At 41.6% G+C, this 22,113-nt stretch overlaps 1 protein-coding gene across 2 annotated transcripts in view; it reads left to right on the top strand.

Moving 5' to 3' along the window:
* csnk1da (casein kinase 1, delta a) overlaps positions 1-22,113 on the top strand; it is a 31,254-nt gene that overhangs the window by 6,569 nt on the left and 2,572 nt on the right. Inside the window, exons 2-9 of one of the 2 annotated variants that reach the window (XM_058372964.1) lie at positions 8,157-8,267; positions 12,952-13,100; positions 13,945-14,173; positions 14,275-14,445; positions 14,909-15,057; positions 15,644-15,812; positions 17,345-17,457; positions 18,142-18,188. In XM_058372964.1, the coding sequence (XP_058228947.1) occupies positions 8,157-8,267; positions 12,952-13,100; positions 13,945-14,173; positions 14,275-14,445; positions 14,909-15,057; positions 15,644-15,812; positions 17,345-17,457; positions 18,142-18,174 (1,124 nt within the window). In that variant the 3' untranslated portion in view covers positions 18,175-18,188. The remainder of the gene's footprint in view (positions 1-8,156; positions 8,268-12,951; positions 13,101-13,944; positions 14,174-14,274; positions 14,446-14,908; positions 15,058-15,643; positions 15,813-17,344; positions 17,458-18,141; positions 18,189-22,113) is intronic. The other variant, XM_058372955.1, reaches the window with a different exon arrangement.

Below are 22,113 nucleotides of genomic sequence, written 5' to 3'. Positions count from 1 at the left end.
TGGAGAAAGTTTGGAATAATATAACGTTAAAAACACAGCATAAAGGTTAGAAATTCATTTGGTTTGCAAAACAAACCCCACAAACTCTTAATTATTTATGTATTTATTTGTTTTTGTTTTTTTTCGAATGATGATTTTAGAGCTTGATGTTTTCTCGTCATTTCGAAATTCAGAATTCGTGGTCACTTGAGGAGAAGTGTTTCATCCGTCCTCGCACGTTTAAACACAACAGCTCGCGAAATAAAGAAGCTTAAATAACAAGATGATTAATAATCTGGCCACACGAACGTTACCTGTGTCACCATGTCCTTAATCGGCGCTGCAAAATTATGAATCGCGTAAGATTACACAACGGAAACAATCGCAATCGGCTTAGCGTGGAGATTATGTAAAAAAGCTCCTCGCGCCGAGAGTGGACTCCGCTCTGATGGAGTGCAACTGGGGTGTGACTGGCCTGGACATCACACACACTACTAAAAAGCTGTTTTGGTTATCCTTTCATGGAATGAATTACATAGATTCAGATTTGTTCTTTTTTGCTTATAATTGTTAGAAGGGTTTGTGTTCATCAGACCAGGGTTCCTCCATGTGTACACTGTAGTCCTGGATTACTTTACAGGTGAGAATTTGTGTAATAAAGCTGCAGTTTTGCTGATGTCATCTAAAAAGCATCAAACACACACTGTCACAGAGACTGGAAAACAGTTTTTTCTTTCTTTTAATTATTAACCCTCCGTATTCCAGACTTGCCGAATCAATCACACATACAGGTCTGAGTGCCGTTCAGATCAGACATGTGATCAGTGGTGATTGTGGTTGGATGTTCACACCAGATTTGAACAGTAACCTGCTGATTCGTTATTCCGATCATTCTTGAAGTAATTGTGACCCGGTATTGTATTATTTGTTTGTTGGTTATTATTTATTTCCCGGGATGTCTATCATGCTTATGTTCTTTACTCACCTGTTTACTAAAAGCACACAGTGCCACTGAAATGATTTATGGAGGGATTCTTTACTATATGTGTGACGTGGAGGCAGGGTTAGAATCCATATGTGGATGTTCGTTAGTAAATCCACAAAGTAGAAATCCAAAACGGCAGACGAGAAATGTAGTCGGGGGGAAAAAGCAGGCAAATAATCGCAAACACCAGAAAGATAGTCAGCGTAGCAAAAACACAGCAACACAGAAACAGGGTCAATATCAAGGAAAGCAAACGTTAAACAGCACGGAATTGCAGCAACGACTAACAATACTTTGCGCGGATAGTAGCCTGAGCATGGCTTATAAAGTCTGTGAGCATGGAAGTAACCGTGAGTCGAGCTGCTCAGTATTTGGGTGGATGGACACGCTACAATAAGCTAGCAGACGAGCCACACCGTGCTCCAAACAACGTTTAAACACCTACTCAATATTTATTTTATCTTATAACTGGGAAACTGGACCTGATGTTTTCAGTCTCTGTGTGCTCAGGCTACAAATGTCGAATGAAAGAAGCTTACACTTAAACATTCAGCTTTTTTCTTTACTTTATTGTATAAATGTTTGTGTGAACTTTTTTGTTTTAGCAAGCGTTAGTAATATTTTAGCGTTAACGTTCATGATGTGTAACTTTCTCAGAACTGCTCAGAACCATGCAATGGCTTTAAGTTGATTGAGCTGTGGGTTTAAAATGGCTGCCTGAGCTCCCGGGCTGATGGGACAGATTTCTTTGGATAATCCTTTCATTCTTCTGTAATATTTATAAAATAATTAACTTTACAATTTTTCAGCTTCACTAGCGTCCATGACGTGGGATAAAGCTAATCAGCCTTCTGTAGGTCATTAATCATTCGTCCTTTTCGTGACCTTCAACTGAAAAGGAAAGATTTACACGTCTGGTTCTCGCCAACACGGCTAATTTTCCTAATGGACTTTTTCTCTGACGGTAAATTTATATCTTTACTCCAATTGCAAATGCGCATTAATAAACACAAATTCTGTACATCTGATTTGTTTTTTAGGTTTCATTTGTTAAGAGATTTCACGTCTCTGCACTCTGACCGCTCCGATCGTCTGCGTCTGTCGGTTACCTCCGATCAGACCCGTTCACGTTTATAGCTAGCTAGCGTAATTCCGTCAGTACCGTGTGGCAATGTCGCAGCTTTTTCTGTTGTATCAAAGCTTGCTTGTGGTTTCCTTTTAGTTTAGGATTCGCCCCCATTTTCCCCAGAGTCGGGGGAGGAGGGGGAGCAGCAGCAGCTGCTGCTGCATGGGATTTAAAATGGACGAGCGTATCGATCTGCTTCCTGCGGGACTTTCTCCTTGACTCGTCGGGATTTCCAGTTGTCTTTTTGAGCTCGAAATTTTATCTTGAAATTGTATTCCCTTTACCAATTCACATCCATACAGCACATTAAGATAATTATTTACTCTCATACATTTTCCCACCCTAAATCCTAATGTTGTCCCGCAGCCAGGATGAAGTAGCTTCACCTCGTCTTTATTTATTTCTTATATTCATTTTGTTATTGTTTTTTTTTCCCTTTTCTAGTGACGACACTAATCTGATGTCTGGTATCAGTGTAAAGAAATATCGTATCAGATATCTGATCCTCTAACTGTAGGAATGTCTACATCTAAAAACTTTTTTTGGTTTGTTTTTCTTGTGATTTTATTGTTTATACTTATAAAAAAGGCAGTAAAAATGCAAGGAAAACAAGAAAAATATGGATTTCAACCTATTTTTGATATGACATTTTGATATATATATATATATATATGTGTATATGTATGTGTGTGTGTATATGTATATATATATATATATATGTAGATACATATATATATATATATATATATATATATATATATATATATATATATATATATACATACATATATATATATGTATATATATATATATATATATATAATATAAATATAAATATAAATAAATAAATTATATATGTATATCTCACATCACACGCGTGATACGCTGAAAGTATTGTGTATTTTGTATCTTTTTGTGCTCACCCACCGTGAGTTATTTGATGAAATGTTTCTGTTAGTGTTGCTGTTATTAATTTTTAATATATAGAAAGGACATGTTCACGTGTGGAACGTGTCATGTAACGTATGATATGTTTTCTAACTTATGTTGGTCTACGCATTAGGAAAAAATGTTTACTCATTCAATAAACATTCAGAAATTTCGCTCAGTCACGCTGCAAGTAGCCGATGATACACTGCTTCTGACCGTTAGAGGAAGAATCTCTCTCTCTCTCTCTCTCTCTCTCTGTGTCTCTGAATGTAAAAGCAGAGCCGGTCTCTGTCGTAACAGGAATGTGTCCGGACTTGTCCCGGGTTTTATCGACTTCCTGGTCGGCGAGATTCGACCTGCCCAATGAGTCTCTACTCATCTACATTTCTCTGACATGCTGCTTCACCTTTATCCTTCACTACACTGAAAACGCAGTGGTCCTGTGTGTCGAGAATGAGTTTGACGAATATTTTAAATTTGGCCTGGGTTCACTGTCTGTTTCATGGTAATTGAGATTTTAGTGCCCTATGTAAGATTTATTTATTTATTTATTTATTTATTTATTTATTTATTCTTAATAATAATATTAAACTAAGACCATGTCTCTACATTACTCAACATTTTTATCGATTTTTAAACAGAGATGGATTTAACCCCTCACGCATGACCAGGGTCACAAATCTCTGCCCCAGGATCTGCAGTGGCCCGGAAAATGTTGGTGCAAACAAACGCACACAAAACATTCCGGTCAGTTTTCCAAGCAGGTTTTCTCAGTTGTTTGTGCTGAAGTCAGTGTTTATTTATCATCACGTTCTCAATATCTTCTAGATTGTTTGTAAAAGTAAGGAATTCCAAAAGGAAATCCACTATATCGCTAGTTTATATTTATATAAATGTTTGTAATTTCTCTTGGAGTATACATGTGGAATCATTTTATGAAGATCGCTTGGTCAGTTTGTTGCCTCGTGTCATGGATTTACCCCATCAGTGAAACATAGCTCTACTGAAACCCCTTTTTATGTAATTAGCAAGTATTTATAATTGATGGTTATATAATCAAAAGTATAATTCCTAAAATTTATGCAGGAAATGGTATTTTCTCCTCCACCCAGTCCTGTCAGGAACAATTTGTAGACAGGAGTGTTAGCTGTTATAGCCGTTGCTTAGCTGCCTTTATTGTGTGTGTGTGTGTCTTCATCAAGTGATGACTACTGTGTATGTTTGGGTGGAGCCTTTGGCTCCTCTTCTGCCCCTGAAGTAAAGGAGTGGCTTTTTTCCCCTTTTAAATAAACTCAAACCGTTGATGATGAACACCTCTGACAGTCCTGTCGGTTTATATTAAACTTTATTTCATCTGCTTTTTCCTGCTTTCTCACACCACCAACCTGTTTTTCCCCGGAAACGTCATTACATCATACTCGAGTTATGATGTAACAGTTCGGATAAATAGATGCCCAGGCGCTGTACACCTTGACTGACCACAATCGCATGTTTTGGGCTGTAAAACAAAAACATTCAAGTTCTGTTGAAGCTGTGAGTCCACATGACGTGGTGTTTCAGATTTTATTGCACAATGTTTGTGTTGGACTGGGATACAGGTATCCATGTGCTAGATGGGAACATGGATGGAAAACAGCCAATCTAATCAGGATTAATCCAAACAGCTCAATCCTGATTAACAACGCTAAAAGATAAGTTTTTAGCGCTCTGAGACGAACCCCATCCTGACCTCCCCTGATGTAAAGTAATGGTAATCGTGTAACGTGAGTGATGCTGTGTAGTGGTAGTGACCAGTGGCTTGGCTAATGCCACACTGAGCTTGATTAAAGTGTGTGAATTTTTGTGGAAGAGGTGGTGATGTCATCGTTATCCTTGTCGATGTACCGTATCCTGTTTGCACGAGAAACAAGGCATGGTGCACTCTTCTTCTCGTCACAGATTAAAAATCGGGTTAATTTTGACTTGATGTGACTGTGTGGTGTTAGTATTCGAGTTATATAATTCCTGTTTCCTCATTTCTCTGATTTAGGAAAGACCTGTCATCCATATGAGTTTGTTAATCCGTGTAAGGAAAACAGTTTCCAGATGCAAACCGTGAGCAGCCATGTTGACTTGACGCCACTTGCTGAACTCGGGGTTGAGGAGACCCTCCTGATTGTTCAGGCACCTCGCATGATTGTCCTGATTTTCTGTTTTGCTCACACTTTCATCAGCGATACCCACCTTTTCTCAAGAATGTCCTTGTAAAAGCGTGTTTTATTAAAGCATGACGAATCCCAGGATGTGGTTCAAAGGTGTGTCCGTCATCAGGAAGAAGAAAATTTCCATCACAGATCGTGATGATGAGTTTGTAGTCAAGGAACTGATACGTGATAAGGCATGCAGGTTAAACACTAATCCTGAAATGCTTCTTTGATCATCTTGTGAAGCTAGAGGGGAGAGACAAACAAGCATGAAGTTGACCACAGAGCAGGACACACCGGTGGAGGCTCGTACACCATGAGGGACACATCTGACATGGCCGCCACAAATGTTTAACTCTTTCTGTCTCCAGACTTAAGCTACACGCTAATATGAAACAATACACATTCAGTAGCATTTTTACACTTGTGTGTTTTCAGTCTAATTACAGCAGATCTTGCTTCAGATTTTATCTGTGCTTGTATGCAGATTTTTGTTTATAATTTGATGTTTTCTCTATTTTAACCTTTTATAGAAGGAGTCTCCAGTGTCAGCTTTGGAAGTTAGAGAATTTGCGAGCTGTGTTTTTACCTCCTCATAAAGAGAAGGAAAAAAGAGAAGCTGAGGGAACACTGGCTTGTGTGTGCTAGAACATAACTGACAACAGGAACTGACTTGTTTTATGGATTAAATGTAGCTAGAAAAGTATGCAAGAAGTATGCTAAAACACTTTTAGTCAAATGTGGTGTAAGAGGATGAAAATGCTTGTGTAACAGCACACTTCTGTTGTCTTGTGTTTTTTTTTTATATTTATTATTATTTTATAAATACACTATATTGCTAAACGTTTTGGGACATCTGTCTGTACATGCACATGAATGTAATATGGAGTTGTCCCACCCTCTGCAGCTATAACAGCTTCATTTCTTCTGGGAAGGCTTTCTCCAAGGTTTAGGAGTGTTTATGGGAATTTTTGACCATTCCTCTAGAAGCACATTTGTGAGGTCAGACACTGATGTTGGACGAGAAGGTCTAGCTCACAGTCTCCACTCTAATTCATCCCAAAGGTGTTCTATGGGGTTGAGGTCAAGACTATGTGCAGCCCAGTCAAGTTCCTCCACACCAAACTCACTCATCCATGTCTTTATGGACCTTGCTTTGGTCACTCGTGTGCAGTCATGTTGGAACAGGAAGGGGTCATCCCCAAACTATTCCCACAAAGCATGAAATTGTCCAAAATATCTTGGTATGAAGCTGAAGCATTAAGAGTTCCTTTCACTGGAACTAAGGGACTGAGCCCAACCCCTGAAAAACACCTGAATTCAATGATTTGGAGGGGTGTCCCAAAACTTTTGGCAGTATGTGTATTTGTGATAAACAGAACCGTCTAACTGATGATGGACTGATGGTTATGAGTGATGTCTGGGCAGGACAAGGCATGTGTCCGGCTTGTGACAGTGTGTGTTGTGTATGTGTGTGTGTGGGGGAGGAGAGCTCACCCTCGCCCTTCCCCAATCTATCCATCAAGGCCCACTCTGTGTTTGTGTGTTGGAGAGAAGGTCGTTGCCATGTGCTTTGCTGCTCTTGTTGCTTTGACTGCAACTCGTTTTTCTTGCAGTGTCTCGTTACACTTAAGAGCAGGTTGAGAACGACTGGTTTCTGTTCTCCGTCCTGTTCCGAGACAAATGGTGAACAGGAGGCGCTCGTGCACGTAACAGCAGACCTGCGGTTTTCTCAGCTGGAGCACAAGTGAGAAATATGGCCTCCGTATATTATACTGTTCACACTATCAGAGACTCGAGCAGCAGCAGCTGGGGCGGAAATCCTTCTTAATTTCTGCTTAGGTTTACGGCCGGGTGACATGTAAATGGCTGCACAGTCTGCAGTGTGTTACTGCGCTTATGCCACAGATATTTACCAACAATTACAATCTTTATTTTATTTAACACATCACACAGAGGGTGATGGATTTAATGTTGAGCAGCAGAGGGACTAGTTAGTTCCTGTTCTCACTTTTATTACCAGAATAAACAGCCGTTCTGTCTGTCTCTCTCTCTCTGTTGGTCTCTCCCTGTCTGTCTCCGTCTCCCTACGTCTCAGTCTGGCTCCCTACGTCTCAGTCTGGCTGTCTGTCTCTTTCTCTCTCTCTCTCTCTCTCTCTCTCTCTCTCTCTCTCTCCCTCCTTCTGTCTGTCTTGCTCTGTCTGTCCCCCTCTGTCTCGGTCTCCCTCCGTCTGTCTGTCTCCCTCTGTCTGTCTCCCTTCATCTGTTTCTCTCTGTCTATATCTTTCTCTCTCTCCCTCCCTCCCTCCCCCCCATCTGTTGGTGTCCCTCTCTTCCTGTCTCCCTCTCCCCGCCTGTCTCTCATTTTAACAAGAAGCATGAATTCCTGTGCTGAACTCTTTCCTCTGCTGGGAAAGCTCTGTGACTTTTTGCTCCTTCACTCTTGTTTCTCAGCTCTGACTCTAAAGACTCTTTCCATGTATGTTGATTTTTTTTGTGAGGAACTTTTATTTAACATTTAATGAATTTTTTATTTATTTATTTTTTTTTTGAAGGTACTTGTTTTTTTCGAGAACATCATTTAGTGTGTACCTGTGTAGTTATCAGTGAAGTAAAGGGAAGTGACAGTTTCCTCAGCACAGAGAGTGAAGGGCAGATGAGTAGAGAAAAAAAGTAGGCGTGTGAATGTGGGTCACTCTGACTCAACAGAGGGAAATGAGATGAGCGAGTGCCTGGGACAAGGGTGGGGTCAGTGCCTCGACATCTCTCTCTACGTTCATGATGGCACTTTTTGCTTACTAGCTGCTTTGTTTGCATTAAAATGAGTCCAATAAAATGTGACCACATCATGACAAAATTGTCAGTGTTAATAACTCCTTTTCATCATTGATTAATTTCCCGCGATGCCATGATCCGTACTGATCTCCTGTTTTTTCTCCCGTCTGCTCTTCAGGCACGGACATCTCGGTCGGAGAAGAAGTCGCCATCAAGCTAGAATGTGTGAAGACGAAACATCCCCAGTTGCACATCGAGAGCAAAATCTACAAGATGATGCAAGGAGGAGGTAGGTTCCTGATTTCCCCGCATGCTCGGCTGGTGAAGAAAAGAGAACAAAGATGTCACTCCGTCTCATTCCAGGTGATGGTCCGTCTCTGTTAAGGTTTAGTGCTGCTCTAAGCTCCGCCCACTACGTCGTCAACGGTAGCACCGCCTCCTGATGATGTAAACTTATCACTTTCTGGCTGTGTTTGTGAGCCGGAACGATGTCTTCACATGATTAGATGCTGTCCTTCATCTTTGCTGTCCTTCCTGTCCCCATCATGCTGTGAGATGAGACAGAGCACTAAATTGTAGACAAAATAGTTTTTAGTTTCAGATTTCTGTAAAGGATGATATCTAGTGTCCCCCCATGATTACTCTGCAAGTTGCTGATTGCGTGTGTCTTAATCGAGCAGCGTGATGACCCACGTGATCTACAGAGTTATATACAGCGACATCTTTATTTAATTTAATGCAGTGTGAAGTCAGATTTATTTCAGGCCACAGGTCACGGTTCTCCATCACACCATTCTGCCTTCACGTCCTCCATGAAGCACTGCCCATAAATCTGTGCCACGAAACTGAACGAGGATCGCATCTGATATTTGTAGTTCGTTATTAAGCATGAGGAAACACACACACCTGCATTTTGGTCTATCATGCTTCCTTTTTTACCTGTGCTCTCTCTCCCTCTCTCTTTTTCTGTCTTATTCATTCCTCTTTTTTCTTGCTTTTTCTTTCCTTTTTCCTTCTCTCTCTCTCTCTCTCTCACCCCCTTCTTTCCTCTTTTTCTTGTTTTTTTTCTTTCCTTTCCCCTTCTCTCTCTCTCTCCCTCTTTCAATTCCTTCCTCTCTTTCCTGATGTCTCCCCCTTCTCTTTCTCATGCTCTCACCCTTCCCCCTCTCTCTTTCTCCCAGCCACCTTCTTTTCCTTCCTTCGTCTCTTTCCTTCAGTTATCCCTCTTTTCCCTTATCTTACAAACTTTCCTTTCCCATCTATATCTTTCCTTCCGTCCCTCTCTTGCTTACTCTTTCCTTTATGTTTTAAACACCCTTCTCTCTCTCTCTCTCTCTCTCTCTGAACGTGTTCAGTCCGCACACATTTTTTCGTACACATTTCAACGAAACTCTCTACACATGGGTGTTGTATGGAATCTGAACATGTACACTACTAGCAGTGTTTAGAGTAAACGTCACCATGACAAAGCGAAGCTTGTAAAGACCTTATTTAACCGGATATGAGGTTTTGAAATTGTTTCTTTTCCAATAGAAATCTGAAAAACCTCATGGTTCTTGCAGCTGCCATGTTGGTGTGATCCCCCACCCTTATTTCAGTTGCTTTATGTGGAATTGTCATGTACACTCTTCATTATATCCAAAAACCCCCTCAAACACACATATTGCACCATAGATCATGTAAATGTGACCTCACTGTGTTTATTATACGTTACACTTGGACCACATGGTGATATCACATCGATATTGTGTAGTGCTTTGAGAAATTGCGGTTATTAATTATAACGTGGATTTAATAAATTCTAAATCCTGTGCTGAATGTTGAAATTCATTTTTGATCTCGCTCTTCCTAAAGCATGTCCTGTTCCTCCTGCCCTGCTCTCTACCTCTTTCCCCTTTCATTCTCTTCCTCTCTCGTCCCTCCCCCACACGGATCACATGAATGGTTGAGTCCAGATGGGTGTGTATGGTGTGTGAGAGAGAAGGGGGAAGGAAGGTTGATCCTCCTGTACTGGAGTTCCTTCTCTGCTCCTATATTTACTCCCATAGACACAAAAAATATCAGTGTCTAGCATTAAAAGTCACTTATAAAATTGATATGAAGTGCTATAAGCATGTACTCCGTGTCGAGCAGCAGAGCAATACGTACTGAATTCACTTTTTTGTGAATGCCAAAAAGGCTTTATCTGACTTGTTTATTCTGCTCTGAAGTCAGACAGCAGGTTATTAAGATTGGGGACACAAAGCAAATCCGATAGAAATTAATCTTAAAGCTGCAGGTATCAGCGACACATGGCAGACGGTGCACTCTGGGGTGATGCTATGGCGCGACGTGAAGCGGATTAGTTTGTGTGTGTAACAGGACGGAGTGTGTTATTCCTCTTAAGCTACGAATTCTGTAAGGGTTTCATTCAGTAATTTCACCGTTATAGCAGCAATAAACGGCCGTTCCATCACAATGTTAACAATGTTAAAGCTGGAGTAAGTGTCTGGCTTTTGCAGGTATAAAATAAAAGCTCTGGTTGGGCTTCACAGACATCTAAAAGTATCACATGTAACCGATCTCATGGCCGTAAGCAATCATGAAGTTTTTAAACGTCTTCCTTTAATGAATGCAAGAAGAGGTTACTATGCAGACATCAGTCTTGTGGCTCCGTGATAAATCTGTCTCCATCGTGACAGAGGCAGAAGGACCAAGTAAACCCTTTAGAGTTGCGTAGGTTCTTGTCGGAGACACCGATTTCCTGGCTCCATTCATCAGTATGTGTGTGGTTCCTTGAGAACAGGAAGCCTGAAGCAGAACTTCAGGCAGAGATATATTTATCCTTCTGAGCGCGCTCAGTAAGGGCTGACCTGGAAGATGCATGAAGGAAAAATTGCTGAGCGGCAAAAGCTCTGTGCTGTACAAGGCGAAGACCAGATTTGGATCTCTCTTTCTCTCGCGCGCGCGCGCTCACGCACACACACACATACACACACGCGCGCACACACACACACACACACACACACACACACACACACACACCAGTCAGCTGCAGCCCTCCTAGGCGCTGATGGCTCTTCCGTCTGTTGCTCTTCTCCCTAAATATCACCGTGCGGTCGTCTATAGATGGAACAGAAACATAGCGTGATTTACGGCTTAAGGCTGCAGCTTACAATTATTTTTGTAGTGCAGTAATCAACCTGTTTTATTTTTATTTAATTAGAGCATTTTAAGTATAGCAAATTCCGAAAGTCTTTAAATATCTTTTCAGCATTTCATTCAAGACACTGCACTAATATAGTAAAATGATAAAAAAAATAGCGACACTTTTATCTCTCTATCTATCTAGTTTTTACTTTTAATTAAGTGGAGATAATCGATCCAGTGAGTAACACAGTGCCTCTTCAGCCTGTATCTTTTTATCCTCCAAGGTCACCCATAGATGTGTTTTACGGCCTGTGCTTTTATAGTTTATACGACACAGACCTCCATACGGCGTTTAATCACGTCGACGCCCTCTAACCGAACGTCCTCCTCTCCTCCGTCGTTGTACATCATTTTAGCCCAGGTGTCAAAGGTCACCTTCGGTGCATCAGGCAAGTCTGATTTAGTCCTGTGAAGATGGCTGAGATTCCTGCGTTGTGGCGATCGTGTTAAGCTGAGACGAACAATAATAAATAAATTTAAAAAAAGTAAATGTATATTGAAAGCATTTCTTTTACTATACGATTCGTTTGAGGAGATATAGACTCCCGTATTTGATTAAAAAGTAAAAATAAAACGCAAGTGGTGATTTGTTAGGTGTGTTGTCCACGAAGGCTTGGAAATAAAGTCTGTACACAGTATTACGTTATTACTGCAGTGTTTTAATATTTAGTGTTAAATATATCACCATAGCTGTGACAAAGTCTAATTAGATAAGTCCAAGTCTTCTTCTTCTGTTGCTGAATTTTAAGAGTAAGTTAGACACAACAGTGCCTCTCCAGCTCTTTTCTCACTATCACATCTTTAGCTAACAGAAAAGCTTGTCTACACTTGTTGAAACTTGGTATAATGGTGGATTATAAACGCTTTACATTTAGATGTTTCTTTACACATCACGATTATGACTCTGCAGATCATCAGATGTTCAGATCTCTGGTTTTGAGCATCTGATTTTCTCCATGTTGATTAGCTCTAGTGTCCAGATCTCGCTGTTTTGGTTTGTTTGTTTAAAGCCCAGAGTCATTTTTCACCATGTTTTAGATTATTATTGAGATTTTAAACTGCTTTGGCACCAATCTTGCAAAGATGCACCAAATACCCCAGTACCAGCGAGCCACGGGTTTTTGACGTTTTTGCATATTATGGAAATGATCTTAAATTTGATTGTGTTGATGGTAAAATCTTTCTGTTTTGTTTGGTGTGGGTTATGTAATCATTTTTCAAGAATGAAATAAAGGTCACAATGAAAGAGTTTTCAGTCCACAGACCCTTAATAAAGGGATATAGGATAATGGAGTGGCATCTGAAACCAAAACACAGGTCAAAGGCAGCTACTGTGTCAATAATACAGATGTAATGATGCTCGTGATTCGATTCACAAATACTTGCTTTGCGATTCACGTCAGGAAAATTATGACAAAGGATTATAATATTGTAAATAATGTGCTATAGGTTCATCAAAATATTATATAAGGACGTTTTTAGCAGAAGTAGCGGTCCAAAGCTGGCTACAATTCCCTGTTAGTGATTATAACATGGTGTTTAACTGTATAATATACATGGAGTTCATTGTTGTGATCCAGAGCGGATCGGTCACTTCCGAAGGGCAGTTTTTACCAATTGTGCAGGTTTTCCATGAAAAGATGTGGTCTGAGGGTTGCACAGATTGGGACCTCTGGTGTTCAGTGTGATTGTGTAGTCACTTTTAGTATGCATCATGATGCATTGTTACACTCCTTAATAGTGTTAAGACTGTTGTCAATGATGTTTTTTGTCTTTGTGTGTAGTGGGAATCCCGACGATTAAATGGTGCGGAGCCGAAGGAGATTACAACGTGATGGTGATGGAGCTCCTCGGCCCCAGTCTGGAGGATCTGTTCAACTTCTGCTCCCGCAAATTCAGCCTCAAGACTGTTCTACTGCTGGCTGACCAGATGGTAAATCCTCACACACACACACACACACACACACACGGTTAATTAGAGGGCTTGTGCATTGAGGTGACTGTTAGAGGAAGTGGTGTTCATGTTACACAGATTTGAGAGTTGTTTTCTCCGCTCTTTTGCATTGACACTGTGGATCCTCTGTTATCAGGTGACTTATGGAGCTGTAAAAGCCCGAGGGGATCACGGTATAAAAGGTTTTATTGTTCTGATACTGATTGAATCATTGCTGCGTTTGTGTTGTCATTTGCATCGCCGGTTTCTCCCTGTCTTACGTTTCGGTTTAATATGCCTCATTGCCTTAGATGTTTCCATGATGCACTTAATTTTTTTGTTTCTTTTTAAACTTTCTAATAGAATTTAGTTTTATTCGTAACGTGCCTGATTTCCATCGACTTAGCCAGCAGAATTTCGGAGTCCTCTGTGATCTGCTTCGGGAAGTAAATGGTTACATAATAAATGAGGTGTTAATTTTCATATCCGTGTCGTAGCAAGAGCTGGTAGATTTCCTCATGTTCAGCACAAGAACCGCTACAGGGTACTGGGAATGTTTCCTTCATTCTGATTGGTCAGATGTGTTACACATTGCTCTTAGCTATTTATTCTGGATGCGTAGATGTTCTCTAAGGAGATTTTTGTTTTTTGTAATCACTTTCTTTTTTGTTTTGCTTAGTGGGATGATGGAGCAGCTGTTGTGAAGTAGGGAACACACTGATCATGCTCATATAGTTTCTCTGGAGCAGTGCCAGATGACCTTTTCTCTCAGCTTAACTGAGAGTAATACTACATGTAACGTTTGTGGTAAGTTATATCTATATGACCTGTGTGTGTGTTTCAGATCAGCCGTATTGAGTACATCCACTCAAAGAACTTCATCCACAGAGACGTGAAGCCTGATAACTTCCTCATGGGCCTCGGGAAGAAAGGCAACCTCGTTTACATCATCGACTTCGGCCTGGCCAAGAAGTACAGAGACGCTCGGACACACCAGCACATACCATACAGAGAGAACAAGAACCTCACAGGCACAGCCCGCTACGCCTCCATTAACACACATCTGGGCATAGGTACACACACACACACACACACACACACACAGTAAATTCCCTGTTAAGAGAGTTTTATTTGCGTATCTTTTTAATCACCTTTTTCTCCTTTCCCCACACAGAGCAGAGCAGAAGAGACGACCTGGAGTCGCTTGGCTACGTGCTCATGTACTTCAACCTTGGGTCTCTGCCCTGGCAAGGACTAAAGGCTGCAACCAAGAGGCAGAAATACGAGCGCATCAGTGAGAAGAAGATGTCCACGCCCATCGAAGTGCTGTGCAAAGGATACCCATGTAGGTTCTAATTGTGATTAGGTTATCACACACGCAAAGGTCCCATGTTGGTGCAGGCCTTCATTCCAGCTTCAAATCAAGCAGAAGCCACACCTGAGTCTATTGAAAAGCAAGCTCAGGTGATTAAACAGGTGGAATGTGCCGTGGCTCTTGCTTGATAGGAATAAATAAACACTCATGTTGTGTTAAGGCACTTGTCTATTTTTCAGTGTGTGTGTCTGAGGCAAGATCCTTCTCAGAAATGGAATTTTAATATTATACTTCCCTGTTCCATTAATAAAGTCAATTTTGATGAGCCTTTACCCTAGCTAGTGTTTAATCAACCTCTCACACAGCCCCATGTACAAGTCTATTTCTTACTCGAATGCGGTGATGATTTAAGACCTAGGCTTCATTCTGTCCATATTACTTTTCCTCCCTCAGTGATCTCTCGCCTCAGTTCTTCCTCTTTGTCTCCTCACAGCCGAGTTTGCCACGTACCTCAACTTCTGCCGCTCCTTACGCTTCGACGACAAGCCTGACTACTCCTACCTGCGACAGCTCTTCAGGAACCTCTTCCACAGACAGGGATTCTCCTACGACTACGTCTTCGACTGGAACATGCTGAAGTTTGTGCGTGTCCACAGGCTGGGCTTCAATTTAGCTTTGTTAAGAACTACATTGTTTCGGTGAAACTCAGATTTAAGCCAGCAGTGTTTAGCTGTGGTTTTGTTTGTGTGAGGTTTAAAGGGTGTGGCATGCATAAACAAAAGCTCAAAGGTGACAGTAAGGGATTCCCTACAATCGGCGACCTAGAAACGATTTACTGTTTGCAGAAAGTTAGTCACAATATCGGTGTGTTTAAAACAAGCTGTTGAATGATGTAAGGGGGGACGTGGCTACAGGAATTTAATCTTCTGACCAATCAGAATCCAGAATTGTAATTGATGCATGATCATGTAGCAAATGCGGTATTGCAAGCGCTAACAGAAGGCTAACATTCTGTGAGCACTGTTACTATGGTAACTGATAGTTTTTGACATTGTGATGGCGACATGGTGTATGTTGGGATTTTATTTCTCTGAGATGAGTGAAGGCTCTACAGCAGAGCAACTTCAATAAACAAAGGATTATTTACACGTTTAACTCGTTTTCTCATTTTCAGTGATCTTTTCTGAGGCTGAGATTTTAGCTGTGAATTTTTTTGTGCGTGTTTTAGGGAGCGAACAGAGCAGCAGAAGACGCTGAGAGGGAGAGGAGGGATCGAGAGGAGCGTTTGAGACACAGCAGGAATCCGGCAGCCAGAGGAATGCCCTCGGCCTCCAGCAGACCCAGAGGAACGCAGGACGTAGCACCACCCGCTCCACTCACACCCACCTCACACACAGGTGACCACCTGTTTTTAAAGATTACTGTGTCTTTTAAAGGGGAAATAATCCAACAATACCATATAACAGACTAATGAGGAAGACAGTGTATATTTTGGATGCAGATTTAGATTTTCTTCACATAAAACCCTTTGAATATTCCGTTGCTATAAAAGTGCCCCAAAATTATTTTGCTAACTAGTCTAAACCGCTTCTGTAGACTTCAATGTTTTCTAACCACCTGCTACCTGGAAGCTGAACAGTTGTTAAAATTTCATGCCCTGTGTGCGACTTTACTCCTGATCTTGAGTGTGTGAAAGTCTCGTTTTCATCGACTTTTTACAGCACCAAGCATTATTTCCTGCCTCAGCAGGGGCATTTGTGGTTTTCGGTAGCAGTAGTGTGTCTCCCCAGGTTCTTGTGAGTTTTGTTTTTGCTCTCAGCTGAGAGGAAGTGGTTTAAAGTAGTTACACATGTTCGTCCTAAACAGGAAGTCATGACGCATAGTGTTGCACCAAGGGACGAACTGATGTTCCTTATTAGATGGAGGAAGTAACCAGGGGCCTGATGTAAAAACCTGCCTGTGTATTATTGTTGCGCGAGTCTGAACTTTATAATCATATTGCATCAGTAAAGGTGTTGCAATCGGGGGTTTAAACTGGCTCAAACTGGAGAAACCAGCACTCAGGGTTTTATTTCTGGTTTCTTTTGTCCATGAGCACCAGCCTTGGTGACGAGATTTAAAATTCAATTCAGTTTATTTCTATAGCGCTTTTAACAATGCACATTGTCTCAAAGCAGCTTTACAGAAGCATAGAAAAAAAGTGATAGTTTAAAGTTAAATTGCTGCTTCTACCTAATGAAAAAGCCTGAGGTGACAGTGGTGTGGAAAAACTCCCTGAGATGATATGAGGAAGAAACCTTTAGAGGAACCAGGCTCAGAACCTTGTCCTTATTTAGGTGTATAATGTAAATGAAAATGACCATTTTGTCCTCATAGTTGTCAGAAACAGGAAAAATGGACAAGCATAAGGATTTGAGTGAGTTTGATGAAGGGCCAAATTGTGATGGATAGACCACTGGATCAGAGCATCTCCAAAACTGCAGCTGTTGTGGGGTGTTCCTGGTCTGCAGTGGTCAGTATCTGTCAAAAGTGGTCCAAGGAAGGAACAGTGGTGAACCGGCGACAGGGTCATGGGTGGTCAAGGCTCATTGATGCACGTGGGGAGTGAAGGCTGGCCCATGTGATCCGATCCAACAGACGAGCTACTGTTGCTCAAACTGCTGAAGAAGTTAATGCTGGTTCTGATAGAAAGCTGTTAGAATACACAGTGCAGGACGGGTCAGGGCTGTTTTGGCAGCACCAACACAATATTAGGCAGGTGGTCATAATGTTATGCCTGGTCTGTGTAGCATTGGGTTGATTGTACTTGAGTAGATGTTGTATATTGTCGAAATGTCTATCATGGTGTGATTATTTTTTATGTATTTGCCATGTCTTTGTTAAATCATGAAAATGTGGCTTGTCCTAATTATGCAAAAATGTTTTTCAGGAATGGAGCGTGAGAGGAAGGTCAGTATGCGGTTACACCGCGGTGCTCCGGTGAACATCTCCTCCTCTGACCTGACTGGCCGGCAGGACACCTCACGAATGTCCACGTCACAGGTACGATTCCCGCCCGCCCCATGCTTCCCTCCTCTCCCCGAGCTTTACTGTCGTCAGTGGTGTGTAAGCTGCCGTTTGGCTGTAATCATGGCCACAGTGCTACTTCCTGCTCTTCCGTGGCTCCCTGTCTTTGTTTTCCTTGTCCTCTGGATGCAACCGAGTGACCCTATAAAAGCCTTACGTGGTGTTTTCCCTCTCTCTATTTTGTTATGTACAGGAGACAGCGGTAGGGAGCCTTGTGAGAGCACTTACGATGCTGTTTATGTGCTAAAGCTCGGCACTGAACTCTGATTGAATTTACAAGCTGCTAAAAAGCCCAGTTAAAAAACACAGATTCAAACTAGAAAAGCCTTAAAATAAATACATGCAGGGGAAAAAGATTTATTCTTGAGTAAGAGCCGTGATTGACGTAGCTAATGTTTTTCCAAATTAATATTTTCTCATAGGACACATGTTGAGTCATGTTATTTGTTCTACTTTAAGCAAACAGGAGAGATTTACATAATAGTAGCTTGTCTGGTTTATTAAAAAAAAAAAAACACCCTTAATTTTTTTTTTTTTTGGTTCCCGTTTCCAACCAAAAGCACTGTGTTGTAATGTGCTTGCCATTGTTTTCTTTACATCCTCAATGTCTTTCCCCCACCTCTTCCTCTTCCTCCTCCTCCTCCAACCCGTCCCCTTCAGAATAGCATTCCCTTCGATCTCCACGGCAAGTAGAGAGGCAGCAGCGGGTGAGTGACGGTCTGCTGCCATTTTGTGTGGCTGCGTTTTCCTGCACTCGAATAAAACCACTTCCTGCCCGCTCCCTCACTCTGTATAATCCTAGCACTTCCTTTTCTGAAGGCAGTATCAGAGCGTTGGGGGCGGGGGGGTTGGGTTCTGACAAAAATGAGGTTTTTATTAAACAATGCCGTGTTAGGCAGTTCTTTCCGTAGCGTATCTGCTAGCTGTAAATGTTAGCCTCGCTATCTTTGCCACAGTTGTGCAAAATTGAAAGAAATTCCGACACTTTTCTGCAGTTTCATTTTGCACAGGTTGTCTCTTGGAGCTGAGGAAAAGGGAGTGAGAAAAGCAAGACGTTTCTTTGGCTGGTTTTTCCTCTTAGGATCTGTTGCCTACACTAATGAGTCATACAGGGGGGGAAATACAGCAGATATAAAATAATTCACTGTGCTAAAGGCTTGTATCAGGGGGTGTGGTGTGATCTATAGGGCGACTTTTACACAGTTAAAGGTGTAAAAATAGATCATACACATCAGATAAATAAACGTTGTTAAAAACGACGTTTGAACGGTTCAAGCGTTATATAAACATATACACCGATCAGGTATAACATTATGAGCAGTGAGAGGAGAAGTGAATAAGACTGAGTATCTCCTCATCATGGCACCTGTTAGTGGGTGGGATATATTAGGCAGCAAGTCAACATTTTGTCCTCAAAGTTGATGTGTTAGAAGCAGGAAAAATTGACAAGTGTAAGGATTTGAGCTTCGAGTTTGGTGAAGGACCAAATTGTGATGGCTAGACCACTGGATCAGAGCATCTACAAAACTGCAGCTCTTGTGGGGTGTTCCCGGTCTGCAGTGGTCAGTATCTATCAAAGGTGTCCTTTAAGTCCTGTAAGTATCCCATGGAGGCTCCACCTCACAACTTATAGGACTTAATATATCTGCTGCTAACATATTTGTGCCAGATCCCACAGCACACCTTCAGGAATCTAGTGGAGTCTGTGCCTGAACAGCTCAGGGCTGTTTTGGCAGCAAAAAGGGGACCAACACAATGTTAGGCAGGTGGTCATAATGTTATACCTGATTGGTGTTTTTGTTAAATAGCACTATTTGTTTATTTAATGCGTTTGGGGAGCATCCATCATTCAAGTCCCTGTGAATGAACTGTTGCTATATAAACGATAATGTATTTAAATAGAGGTTCACAAGAGTAACCAGCTGCACTATTGTCAGATCTGCCGTTGTAGAAAACTAATCAGCCTCATCTGACCAATCAGAACCCAGGATTCGGCAGTGTTGTGGTATACGTTCTTTAATGCTGCTTAAATCTAATATCTGCTCCTTTAACAGTTTTTATTTTTTTTATTGATAACGTGCTGAACTCAAAGGTAAAAGGAAATGAGAGAGAGAGAGAGAGGGACAGAGTGAGAGACAGACAGGAAGTTTTCTACGTCTCAGTGGCTGATGTGAAGTATAACAGAGCTCTGAGACATCAGGTGGTAAAAAGGAGGAGAGTACAGATTCCGAGTTGTTTTATTTTTAATAGAGATGAGCCGATTCAGATGCTGACCATTAGTGTCCCCTCCACAGGCTTTTTGGATGCAGTGAAGATGATGTACAGTAATAAGGATGTCATTGTAGATAAAGAAAGAACTTTAAACAGGACTTCAATTCACCAGTCTGTGCCCTCTCTATAAATATATATCCGAAGCATCTCTTGTTGCACCAATAAGCGTGGGAACAGAAAATTAATCAGAGTGCTGTTGGAGTTTTTGTCCCTACATGGACTTGAATTCCCACCAGTCCATCTGCTGGATCCGAATCCTTCCAGTAATATTAATATCTTACTGCGACTGCCATGAAACGCGTCCATCTGGAGCTTTCATTACATAACCGACTCTCTTTATTTATTTATTTTAGTAACATTCAGCTTTTTTTGACAATCTCCCACCTGATCAGGTCGTGTGGCATCTAATAAACCAAAAAGTGGAGTTAAGGAGTCATTCCCAGAGCGATTTGTGTGAAATGTTCCAGGAATCTGTGTTGCATGGAGCACCAGGAGGCAGAGCGCGAGTGTGTGAGGTGTTGTAGAGGTGGAGTGAAGGACTAGGATTAATCCGTGTGCTTTTCTCACACCGCTTTGCGCCGCTGTAACCGCCCACAGGCGAGAGCTACTCCGGCGAGGATGCTGTCCCTTTAATCCCCGCTTGCGTGCTCACTGTGCTTTTCTAGAGCGCTCCCGATCACGCAGGTACGGGGATTAAAAGTCCACTCGCTTTCACCTGCTTCACCGTCCCCCTGCTCGAGAACACTCACACCCGGGGCCTGGTTTATAAACTGATGGGATTTTAAACTGATGGTCAAAATTACAACGAATCAGAGTGAAGTATTTATGAATGTCATGATGACATCACCTTTTATTATAATATAGTAATAGATACAGATGTGTTTCTCTCTCTCTCTCTCTCTCTCTCTCTCTGTGTTCGTTCCCCCCCCCTCTCTCTCTCTGTTCGTCCCTCTCTCTCTCTCTCTCTCTCTCTCTCTCTCTGTGTTCGTCCCCCCCCCTCTCTCTCTCTGTTCGTCCCTCTCTCTCTCTCTCTCTCTCTCTCTCTCTCTCTCTCTGTGTTCGTTCCCCCCCCCCTCTCTCTCTCTCTCTGTGTTCGTTCCCCCCCTCTCTCTCTCTCTCTGTTCGTCCCTCTCTCTCTCTCTCTCTGTCCCTGTCTCTCTGTGTCTGTCTCTCTCTCTCCCTCTCTCTCTCTCTCTCTCTCTCTCTCTCTCTCTCTCACCCTGTCTGTCTTATTAAATTCAGTTTTTTATTATTATAATTTTGAAATAAATTGTTGAAGTATGAATCCCTGAGTGTTTTTATAACGAATATAAAGATTTTTCTCCACTCTGTGTAACCCAGAAATACCGTCTCTACTGTAACTGATGAACCTTAATGTTAAAGCGTCCATTAGTGATTTTCAGGGATTTGAAATCACATCCTTCAGCATCTTTAGTATCTAATAAATTGCAATTTGTCAAATTTCTCATACTGTTAGTTATAGAAGTTATTTATAATCACACACACACTAGAGTTGAGATGAAATGATGAAAATATTCACCTACACCTGACTGTCATGTTTTCGAAACTAATCACTGTATCGATTCCCGTCTTCTCATAAACGAGGCTCCTGGTCTCTCTCTGGCATGCTGTGTGTGTGTGTGTGTGTGTGTGTGTGTGTGTGTGTGTGTGTAATGTGCATGTGAACTATATTATTTCCACTGCACTGCTGTTGCTCTCATGCTTTACACTTGCTCTGCTGTATGCTGTGTGTAAACTCTTGTATAGTTTTACTGTGTGTGTGTTTTCCTGTTCATCTTTACCACGTTAAGATGTAGGATTAAGAGGTTTGTCTTTTACTGTAATGGTGTCTTGTGGAGGGAAAAGACTGAAATACTGAAGACATTCTAAACACAAGATTGAGATTTTTTGAGCCTCAACACCACATTATTACAGTGTTGAGGAGGAACGTCTCGAGGAACCAGAGTTTTCCTTCTGACCTCAGTGACTTCTCCTCATCCCTCTCTTGGTCTATATCTCTCTCTGTCTCTCTTTGTCTCTCTCTCTGTCTTTGTCTCTCTCTCTCTCTGTCTTTCTCTCTCTCTGTCTATATCTCTGTCTCTGTTTGTCTCTCTCTCACTCTGTCTGCCTTTGTGTGTCTCTGTCTGTCTCTCTCTTAGTCTGTGTCTTGGTCTCTCTCTCTCTCTCTCTCTCTCTCTCATGAAGGGACACCATTAAGGAAAAAGCAGTTTGTTGTCTTCCTCTTCCTGTTTTTGATCAGCTGCAGGTGTTGAGCAGTAGATGAGAGTGCTGTAGGTGTAGGAGTTCTGCACTCTGCAAAAATCATCACTTCCTCTTATTGGAGTGTGTGAAATGGTGCAG

The sequence above is a fragment of the Hemibagrus wyckioides genome, linkage group LG02 (assembly GCF_019097595.1).
Source record: "Hemibagrus wyckioides isolate EC202008001 linkage group LG02, SWU_Hwy_1.0, whole genome shotgun sequence".
Taxonomy (NCBI): Eukaryota; Metazoa; Chordata; class Actinopteri; order Siluriformes; family Bagridae; genus Hemibagrus; species Hemibagrus wyckioides.
This window is presented reverse-complemented; position numbering and strand designations above follow the sequence as displayed.